The sequence below is a fragment of the Varanus komodoensis genome, unplaced genomic scaffold, assembly GCF_004798865.1.
Source record: "Varanus komodoensis strain SLA01 unplaced genomic scaffold, ASM479886v1 scaffold2, whole genome shotgun sequence".
In the NCBI taxonomy this organism is placed as follows: Eukaryota; Metazoa; Chordata; class Lepidosauria; order Squamata; family Varanidae; genus Varanus; species Varanus komodoensis.
In genome coordinates, this window is record NW_025335568.1 from 66,173,290 (window position 1) to 66,184,411 (window position 11,122).

The 11,122-nt window shown below is 42.9% G+C and overlaps 1 protein-coding gene and 1 long non-coding RNA gene across 6 annotated transcripts in view; one reads left to right on the forward strand and one right to left on the reverse strand.

Annotated features, from left to right (window-relative positions):
• Positions 1 to 1,350: 1,350 nt before the first annotated feature.
• Positions 1,351 to 11,122, reverse strand: part of MTIF2 (mitochondrial translational initiation factor 2) — a 24,016-nt gene continuing 14,244 nt past the window's right edge. For all 5 annotated transcript variants that reach the window (XM_044429642.1, XM_044429643.1, XM_044429641.1 and 2 more), the window contains 6 exons: positions 9,845 to 10,049; positions 6,262 to 6,514; positions 5,350 to 5,490; positions 3,879 to 4,043; positions 2,645 to 2,785; positions 1,351 to 1,730 (listed from right to left, as the gene is read on the reverse strand). In XM_044429642.1, coding sequence (XP_044285577.1) covers positions 1,561 to 1,730; positions 2,645 to 2,785; positions 3,879 to 4,043; positions 5,350 to 5,490; positions 6,262 to 6,514; positions 9,845 to 10,049 — 1,075 coding nt within the window. In that variant the 3' untranslated portion in view covers positions 1,351 to 1,560. The remainder of the gene's footprint in view (positions 1,731 to 2,644; positions 2,786 to 3,878; positions 4,044 to 5,349; positions 5,491 to 6,261; positions 6,515 to 9,844; positions 10,050 to 11,122) is intronic.
• Positions 6,430 to 8,478, forward strand: LOC123023189. The gene is made up of 3 exons (XR_006414671.1): positions 6,430 to 6,557; positions 7,011 to 7,124; positions 8,435 to 8,478. It is a non-coding gene; the product is annotated as an uncharacterized LOC123023189 (long non-coding RNA).

The following is an 11,122-nucleotide window of genomic DNA, read 5'->3' on the forward strand; positions in this document are numbered from 1 at the left end:
TTTCATGGTATTTTTACTCTGAGCTTTGCAAAATCCTTGGCCAAAGGCAAATCAGTGGGTCCTTGATCAGATCAGAGCTTTCCCTAGAAGTCAAAATGACAAAGCTGAGGCTGTCATACTTTGGATATACCATGAGAAGCCAAGACTCACTGGAGAAGACAATTGTGTTCTGGAAAGTTGAAGGCAGAAGATGAAAGGGAAGCCCAGATATGAGATGGACTGAATTCATAAAGGAAGCCACAGCCTTGCACTTGAGCAGAGCTGTCAGGACAGGACGTTTTGGAGAGCTAGCTTTCATACTGGCAGTATAAATTGGCATGACTTGATAGCACATGACACATATGCCTGAAAGACAAACAAGGTCATGATGGTAACTTGCCTCCCATCATTCTCTTTCCTCAGTCCTCACATGCTATCTCAGGAGACTGGGGAGGAATGAGGCTCCTTGTTTTGTCAGCTGCAATTGTGAGCCAAGTTCAGGTTGCTGTGGCTGTCAAGTAATATCTGCTGCATAACTCAGACTTATTCCCTGAAGTGCAGCACAGAAGGTAAGGGGGCTGATCAGGCACCCTCCCCTCTTGCTTGAGAGAGGCCTGCCGGAGCAGGAGGGGCTGCCCAAGCCATGCTAAGGGAAATGGGAGGGAGGAATCAGCTGTGCGGCACTGCAGAAGGGAACAGTGCCCCCCACTCTGCAAGCACCTGAGTTACTCCCATGTGTAAGCAGCAAGGGGGTGGTGGTGCCTGGTTGGGGGCTGCATACCACAGTCTGTTCCACTTTCCTCCTCAGTTTGGGGGACCAGTGCTGCCTTCCAGTTGCTTCCTACCCTGCTGCTCATGGAAGAGGGACAGCAGGAGGATCAATTGAGCAGTGCTGCTCTTCTCCCAGAATCAACCAGCTGAGTACTGCTCACGCCTGAAATGTTCAGGGCCAGAGGTAGGAAGAATGGGAACACTTCTGACAGCTGTGCCTAATGGCAGTTGTAACTGGGACTATTTGATTACCTGCTTGGCGTGAGTGGCATATGCAGCTCTTGCCAAGCAGCTCTCTAGTTGTGGCCTTGGTACCACAACAAGCTGTGTTTCCAGCTTGGATTATACAACAAGCAATTCTACTGAGAAATCACAGTGCAGACCATTGCTTCTGTTCATGGTTTCTCAAAATGTACCATACTGAAACTGTGTGGTTCAGACAACATGATAGAAGGTAACACCCCTGCTCCACTTTCCTTGTCATGTTGTGTAAAACCCATACATTACTTAGCCAATTGTATTTTTTGACCTCCCCTTTACTGAAGATAAGTTTTCATGTATAATTGAGGACTCCTGTAACAGAGCATGAATCCATGGTGGTTTCAGAATGTCTCAATATTATTTTACTACACCATACCATGATTGCCCATTCCATCTTTGACATCATTTTTTAAACTTAAGTGGTGCATTAGTTACAACACTAATAAAAAATAAAGCCTGGTTCCTATTTACAGTAGAAGCTGCTTCCCAAAAGGCTCTTCTTAGGACACTCCACAGATAAGCCATAATCCAAATTTCTGGTCCATCATGTTAAAATCCTGGGTCCCAAGAAGTCTTCTGCTGAATTTCCTTTTCAGTGAAACAAACAATCTCATCATTAATTTGAAATTCAGTCTTCTTATCCATACTCAGCCCACAATCCATGCCAGTTTTGACTACAGGGACATCATCCTTATGGTGTTTCAGTGATGCTAAGAATCCTAAGCAAAAAAGAGAAAAAAAGCTGAAATTAGCATTCCAATGCTAGCATGTGTGCAATATCAGAGGATGAGGAAAGGCCTGGATGCAGATCTGTTCAGACCCAAACTCCTTGCATCTTGTAGTGAATTACAAGTCTTATGCTATAATGTATGGGGGTGAGTAACAACAGAATTTCAGATGCTTCTCATTCTATTTGGCATATAAAACTACTTAAATTATCTGCATTTGCAAATTGAAAAGGAAAGTAATACCAAAATATTTAGCTTCACGCTGTGGAAGGTTGGGGGAGAGGGAGAAAGGTAAAATATCAGGCAAGAAGTATCTGGAATCCAAAGGTGTATCCTTATTGATTTCAGCAACATTATGGGCCAAAATTAATGGCTCAGTAAGGGAGATTTTAGGGACTGCAGGTGACACAGTGGTTTAAACCGCTGTGCTGCTGGGCTGGTAGATCGAAAGGTCACCGGTTCGAATCTCCACAACGGGGTGAGTTCCCGTTGCTCTGTCCCAGCTCCTGCCAACCTTGCAGTTCGAAAACATGTTGCTGTTTTATACTGTGTTGCTGTATTTTAATTTTATATTTATATTTTAATTTATATTATAATTATTTTAATTTATTGATGTGAGCCACCCCGAGGCTTCGGCGAATGGGGCGGCATAAAAATGGTTTAATAAATAAATAAATAAAATGCAAGTAGATAAAAAGGTACCACTTTGGTGGGCAGGTAACAGCGTTCCGTGCACTTCAGTGTTTAGTCATGCCGGCCACATGACCACGGAGACTGTCTGTGGACAAACGCTGGCTCCCTCGGCCAGGAAACCGAGATGAGCACCGCTTCCTGGAGTTAGGCATGACTGGATGTAATGTCAAGGGGAAACCTTTACCTTTACCTTTAAGGGAGATTTTACTCACCTGTCCAAATAACTTCTCCATTACGAATTAATTTAAACTTCATCTTCTTGTCTAACTGCCCCTTCTGTACTCTGCAGCCAGCTACTGAAACTTTGCTTTTGCCTTCTGTGACTTCAAATGTTGCTATAACAGAAGCTTCTCCTAATGAAAATTAAAAAGCAGCATGAGAATCATGTTTGAAGTTTAGAAGACATCTAAACATTCTGTTTCTTCCTCAAAAGGTTATGAAATTCTGGAATTTGGTGCACAGTTTTAAGTTATGCAGTAGAATAAAATTGGATTCTCTCCCCTTTTATTTTATTCAATAGCAGGTTCTATTACTATGTGCTATTCTGGTTTTGCTATTCATGGGGAAGAACCAAGAGCAACACAGGAAACAAAAGACATACACAAACCATTGTGAATCTCTCTCAGCCACCCCTCTGCCTCTAAGATTTCAGCAGACACTGGCAACATACTGGACTGGGTTGCCACCATGGATTAATTAATCCACAGGGAGCGTCAGTGTCTGCTGGCTGTATGCAGCTGCAATTTTGAATGTACAAGCCTCATTTGGGGTTGTATCATGTTATGCACAGCCACCCACCATGGATTATTTGAATGTTAGGATTAAACAGACTTCACATAACCCTACAAGCAATATTAATTAATTATGTTTATTTTCTGCCAACTTGGCCCAAGGGCCCTCCAGAGAGTTAACAGAGGGTTATCCAAGGGTTGTTCAACCTTCGAATGAGTGTGGTAGCTAGGTTCATATGACAATGTGCTGTCTGTGACTGGGGATTGCATATTTTAAAAATCAGCCACAATGAGACCAATATACAGTGCTGCTCACTGTGGGATATAACCCACCTTGATGTGTAAACTGTACCAGAGTGAAGCTTATTTTGGCAGTCCTATAGCTCAGAAACTTTCTTTGTTCTAAGGAAGTAGAATCTCTGCAAAAAGACATTCTGTACTTTTTCTTTTACTCTCTTAGAACTGCAGCAGGGAGACTCATTCAGTTACTACCTGTTTATAATTTCTTACCACTTCAGTTTTTCAGGGAAACTCATTCTGTTACTACGAGCTTGACTATAAGAAGGAGTTTGATGGAGCATACCAAGAATCCATGCTGTCCATCCTCCTGTTTCCCAGAGCAGTCAACCAGTTACCTCTGGGAAGCCCACCTGCAGGGCGTAAGAAGCAACACCCCCCACCTGCCACCACGCACAGCCAGAATTCAGAGGAATACCTAATACATGCTCCTCCACAGCAGGGGGCAAAGTGTCGCTCAGCTCATCCTGCAAATCTTCAACAAGGCGGTAGATGATCTTGTGCATTTTCACCTTTATTTCCTTCTTAGTAGCCAGCTGCTGAATGGATTTACTTGCACCCACATTGAACCCATATATAATACCTGACAATTTGAGCAAAGAAGTGTAAAATATTATTTTCCTTAAGAAATTACTTGGGATGATACTGTAAAGAGGGCAATTTGTCAGTGACGGGACAGCTAGGCATGGAAGCAGATGAAAGCTGCTAAAAAGTCTCCCTTTCAGCTGTTGTCATCTCTGTTCCCTCAGAGCGCCTCTGGTGTCCTCAGGGACGCTGGCAGGAGAAGTGGAGGGGAGGGCAGGGAGGAGATGCCTGATGACCCCCACCCCGTGTCTGGTCATCACTTTGGCACAGCAAAGGCCCCTTCCAGCAACTTGAAGCCCAGGGTGGCTATTTGGCCATCTGAGCTTAAAGTACTGTCGGAACCCACTCAGTGTGTGCTATGGAAAAGCCAAATTTCTGTATCAGGACAGCAAATGTTTTACCAAGTGGCTGAATTCTGCAGCCGAAATGAATCACGTGCATTTGCCTGTACTTGCTTCTTGGACATCCTACTGATCTGAAGTGTAGCTTTTGAAAATTCACAAAGCTTTACATATATGGGGAAATTTGGCATGGGCTAAACTCAGGATGGCCGATGCAGTGTTCCAGTGGCCTTCCAGGCATTTCCCTTTTTGTGTTCAGATGCTCCAGCCCTCCTACTCTATAGAAAGCGTATTTTCTAACCAGCAGTTGGGATGGCTGTAAAATAGACTTGTGTGGCTGGAGCGGCATGGTGTGTTTGCAGCTCAGATCCCGCCTCCGCATTGTGTTCAGTCTTTCTGACGGATTATGCATCCATCACCTTGCCTCTCACTGCACTCATTTTGCCATAGCGCCTGGGAAAGTTTCTCAAATTGCCAGGAAGGGTGGTTACTACTGCGCTGAATCACAGATCAACACCGCATGGATGAGCCCATACCAAGTGGCAAGTTCACACCCTCCCACATTCCATCTCTTCCTGTGGAACCGAGATAGCCACTTGTGCAGCTGTGAATTGCTTTTTGCACAAGAGCTAGCTTTATGTACAAACCAAGCTCATGTTAGTTAAGTGAGCCAGGTAAAGGACCCATGCTTTGAAGTTGGCTTGCATCAGATGTGCACTGCGCCACCAGCTGACTGATGCCACACTGTGGGAGGGAAACAGAAGCTGCCTTCCATTTATCCTGCAAGATGGATAGGAAAGTGCCCCCATTCTGCCGGGCAGGGTCGCTGTAGCATTATTTGTGCAAACTTGATGACTAATTACCAAGTTACTAATCACCTGACATACAAAATCAAAAGACTGCAGCTGCTCAGCAGGCTAAGCTGCATAATTTATAATGAGTACCACAAATGACCTTGCTTACTGTTAAAAGTTTCTGCAAGTCTAAGATCATTCTCATTAACATCCCCAATCCCATAGTGGATCACATCTAATTCACATTGCTCCTCAGCATCGTAGGTATCCAGGATGTTCAAAATAGCTTCCACGGAACCATCAACATCACCTGGGTGGAAAAAGAGTCCTAGTTAGTTCCTGGGGTGTGGGGGAGAGTATACAGATCAACACAAAGAAGGAAAAAGCAGAGAATCAGCTGCCAATAACAACCCACAGGGAACCTAAGCAGTGCACATCTCAATCTGATGAGCTGGAACCAAGCAATGAGTGCAGCTCTGAGAGGTTCCTCATGGATTTTACCTCAATTCTAAAGCAACAAATCCAAGTATTTCAGTTGGCTATTTAAAGGCTTTGGGGTGGGTGGAGATAGAGCCATTATCAATCAAGATGGACACCAGGTTCACTTCTGGGTAATTCTATTTGTACATCACACATCTAGATTTTTTTTTTGGACATTTGGAGTTGTGCCTTTCATCATCTACATGAGGAAGGCCTTCTGGGAACTGGCTGCCTCCCCTTGTGAGCTTCTCTTTCTAGTCCCTTTGCACAAAGAGCGAGAAAGATCTACTTCTTGCTGGTTTCCAGTCTCTTCTCTATTTCCCTTGGAGGCTTTTTCATGGTTCAAGCTGCCCGCATCTCTCACACTGCATTGCCCTCTTTACCTCTAGCCTGCGGCATAGCCTGCTGCAAAGGAAGGGGTACTCCATTTGGTCCCAGCTTTCTGCACTGTTTCAGGGACAGGTGCCCTGGAGCCAAAACTTGAAGTGCAGATGTCTGGATGGAGGCTGTGGAGGCAGCGCTGGGGTTCAGGCTCAAAAGCTCAAACCCCACAGTGCAGCTCTGAACAGCAGGATGAATCAGGGGCAAAACCAACTGTTACCTTTGATAATGATGGACAGCGTGTTTTTGTCACTCTCCACTTTTTCTTTAGGCCGGATAATCATGAGATTCTTTTTGGCTTTGTACAAGGCCGCCTTTTTCTGTCTCCAGGTCATGTTGGTCAGACCCTCTTGCTCCTTTTTGTAGGCCTCTCTGTGAGCCTTTTGTTTGGCTTCTATGACCTCTAGATCCTTCTTCCCTTTATCTTGTTGTTCAGCATAGGTTCTCCACTCAACAACTTCACGAGCCCTTTGCTTAGCAGAAAAATAAAAGAACTAGTTCTCTGCATCAAACCAGGTAAGTCCATCTAGCTGATTATTATGTCTTGGATCCTGAGTTGCTCTTCTGTTTCTGCACATCTGAGCGTGCGACTGCTGCCAACTACATATTCCATCTGCCACCCCTCCACAAAATATAGCAAGACACCTGAATCCCCAAGAGCAGATTTTTGAAGGCTCAGGGCGACTGCTGTGGGAAACGGGAGGCAGAAAAATCCAATCCCTAGTTTCGCATTCACAGCTTTATCTGGTGCAGGGTCTCCATTTGGATGCCAGGAAGCACTTCCTGATGGTTAGGACCCCGAGGGTGTGGAATGGGCTTCCACGGGAGGTGGTTGAGGCCCCATCGGTGCGGGTGTTCAAGGACAGGCTGGATGTGCACATGGTGGACGTGTTGTGAGCGGAGCCGGGGGTCAGACTAGATGGCCCGTAAGACCCCTTCTGATTCGCTATGTTTCTATGTTTCTCCTAGATTTTTTGGAAAGAGCTGCTTCTGTTTTATTGGACTTGTGGGGAAGACTATCAAGAAAATGCCAATCCACCTCTCTTAAAGCAATACATGATATCTTAAAGTTGCAAATTTTAGGTAAGGAGTTGCATTCTCAGTGGTATAATTCAAAATTGATCTCATATAGCCTGAAAAGTATGTGCTTAAGAGTGAACATTTATGCAACTAACAAGTGCCAGTTTGTTTTTGTTTACTTTTATGCCACAACATTTTTTTGCCTCTTCATAGCATAGACTATTTTGTGTACATCAAATGGTAACAATGCCAATTAAATCCATTTTATTTTCATCTTGTAACTTAACAAAATGTGAAAATATCAAAAGGGAGGGTGAATATTTCTGCAAGACACTATACTTTGAATTATGAGGACTTTATATACAAAAAGGTATAAATATGGATTTATTTTAGAATTCAGGAATTCCATATTAGAAGCTCACCAGGCTGCATACCAGTCAGCGAGCTAGCCTATTCAGCATTAAATGAGGAACTTGGTACTCTCTCCTTTTTGAGTTGTTTAAACTAGAATCCTAAAAACAAGACTTTTTTTAATCTCCTGTTAATGTATTAAGTTCTAAGAATCTTTAACAATCCTGTACACTCAGTCCCCCAGTTATGAACATCTGAATTAAGAACAACCCCTAGTATGTCGGTGTGGGAAAAGTTAAAGATAAAATTGTGTAATAAATTATCAAGATGGCTTTCACCCATGGGAACTTTTGTGTATCCAAATGCATTGAATTTTGAAGGGATTATAAGACATGATGACATTTTGGATAAGGATGGAGGACTGAAATTGAATCAAGAAACACAAGAACAGGGAGCTGATATATCTTGGTGGCACAAGGTGCAGATACAATCGAGATATGCTAAAGATTGTAAAGCGTTGGGATTTTATAAGGACTTAACAGCATTTGATCAAGTGATGCTTAATGAGAAAATGATTAAAAGATTATATGATTTCTTACTTGATAGGAAAAAGATGAACAGGTTAAGGAAACTATGATAACGTGAGCACAAAATTTTGGATATAAGATTGAATTAGAAAAGTGGCAAAAGCTGTGGGAGAGAAATATCAAGGTAACATTAGCAACTTCATATAAAGAAAACTTCTATAAAATATGTTTTAGATGGTATCTGTCGCCAAATAGATTAGCTGTTTCCAAATATATCAAATGGATGTTGGAAATGTAAACATAAATTGGGTACTTTTTATCATATGTGGTGGACTTGCGATAACATGAAAAAGTATTGGATTAAAATACATAAATGGCTCGAGGAAATGTTACAAAAATCCTTAGCTTTTAAACCTTAAGTTTTTTTATTAGGCATTATACCGGAGGACATTAGTAAACAAGAAATGTATTTGATTTTACATGTAATCACTGCAGCGAGGATTGCATTCGCTCAACACTGGAAAAGTGAAGAACTACCCACTGACGAACTGATTCTAAAAAAGATCCTGGACTGTGCAGAAATGGATAGATTAACTTTATCATTGAAGGAGAAGGAAGATAGTGACTTCTATCAAACTTGGGACTCTTTTTATTATTGGCTAGAGAAACGGGACTTCGCATAGATTTAAATGTTTTTAAGTTATAAATGGAAAAAGAAGGGTGTGGGGGCTGACCCAGTGGGCTTGATGTTCTTGATGATGGATGCTGTTTGTAGTTTTCTTTTTGTTTTTTAGGATTATAATTTCGAATAAAACTTATTTAAAAAAAAAGAACAACCCCTAGTTATAAATGAGCAAGTGGGCACCCACAGGCGGTGGGCGACAAGTGCTAGGCAGAGAGGAAAGGAAGGAAAAAAGAAGGAAGGGAAGAACAGGACAGGAAGGAAGGAGAGGAAGGGAAGAAGGAGGGGAAAGGTGGTGCCGGCAAACAGCCAAGTCAGAATTTGAAAGCGACTCCAGTGGTAATCCCTCTCCCCGCACACACACCAGCCCAATCAGCTCCTGACTCTCCAGCACCAGTCCCATCTCCATCATCCTCCAGTGAATGATAGGCTTGATGCTGGCCCAACAGGTGTTAACTTTTAATAAGCTTTTGACTATTTTTTCTGCCTATCTATCTAAACTGTTTTAAGAACTGTACTGTATAACTACAGACATACATATGGTTTCTCTCCCCCTGCTTCATTACCTGTGATTACTTCATTATTCCTGCATTACCATTATTAAAATCTTGTATTGTGTTTAAGTTTCTTTAGTGTATATGGAAGTGTTTATCAAGTGTTTTATATGCTTTTTATATACATGCTCCAATTTACATACAAATTCAACTTAAAGATGATCTCAGGAATGGAACCCTTTCTTAACTGGGGGACCAGGTGTATTTAACAATTTGTATGTCATTTGGTGCACATTGTATTGTGTTAAAATGCTACAAATGTAATTCTAATAACAATTAAAATGAATCAAAATAGTTTCCCTTATCAATACATGCTAGTACAAAACCAACACTGAATACACCTTAAACAACCTTTCGTTTATGCTTTGTTTGAAGTCTGTTGATCAGGTATGGATCACTGACTGGTAGCCAGAAGCTATCAAAATACAGTCAGTCCTCGTCATTTGAAGAGTTAGGGTCACAAGACCCCCACGAAAGCAGAAAAACCGCAAACATCTCCAGCCCCTGCCCCCAGACTGTACTGCTCCTTCTGTCTATCATCTCTTTCATGCAACCAGCCCTCAGGTGCCCCTGAAGGCCTAGAACTTAGAATAATTGTCCTATCTGGTCAGTGAAAGAGTCACTCCTAGGATTACTAGGTTTAAATCCTAAAACAGGAAACTGCAGTACCTCAGACTCTACTTCAAGGATTTCCTCTCCTGCTGAAGGGATCTGCTTCCATCCTGCAATCTCCACTGGCATGCTTGGAGAAACGCTTTCCATGTTCTTGCCATTCTCATCAAACATCAGGCGCACTTTGGCCCAGCATTTTCCTGCAACCAGAACACAACCCTTTCTCAGAGTGCCCCTCTGGATGATGGCAGTGGTCACAGGACTAGGGAGAAGGACAAACAACAGAAAATTACATTAGTTTCACATTCACAGCTAGCACAATGCTTCAAATATGTGTATGCTAAAACACAGGGTCCCCTTCATGGATCACTGCCTTGTCGTGGTGAAGGGGCTTGCGTAGCTGAATGAAGCTATGAGCTATGCCATGCAGGGGCACCCAAGAGAGACAGGTCATAGCAGAGAGCGCTGACAAAACGTGATCCACCGGAGAAGGAAATGGCAACCCTCTCCAGTATCTTTGCCATGAAAACCCCATGGACAGTACCAAAAGGCAAAAAGATATGACGCCAGAAAATGAGCCCCTCAGGTCGGAAGGTGTCCAGTATGCTACTGGGGAAGAGCGGAGGGCTAGTACTAGTAGCGCGAGAAAGAATGAAGAGACTGGGTCAAAGCCAAAAGGACACTCAATTGCAGATGTATCTGGTGGTGAAAGGAGAGTCCGATGCTGCAAAGATCTATACTCCATAGGAACCTGGAATGCAAGATCCATGAATCCAGGCAAGCTGGACATGGTCAAACAAGAGATGAACATCGACATCTGAGGAATCAGTGAACTAAAATGGACAGGAATGGGTGAATTTAATTCAGATGACCATCGGGTATACTACTGTGGGCAAGAATCCCTCAGAAGAAATGGAGTAGCCTTCATAGTCAATAAAAGAGTAAAAAAAGCAGTACTGGGATACAATCTCCAAAATGACAGAATGATCTCAGTTCGAATCCAAGGCAATATCACAGTAGTCCAAGGCTATGCCTCAACCACTGGTGCTGAAGAGGCTGAAGTTCACTGGTTCTATGAAGGCCTACAACACCTTCTAGAAGTAACACCAAAAAATGATGTCCTTATCATCATGGGGGATTGGAATGCTAAAGTAGGAAGCCAAAAGATAACCAGAATAACAGGCAAGTTTGGCCTTGGAGTACAAAATGAAGCAGGGCACAGGCTGGTAGAAGTTTGTCAAGAGAATACGATGGTCAGAGCAAACACTCTTTTCCAACAACCCAAGAGATGACTCTACACATGGACATCACCAGACGGTCAACACAGAAATCAGG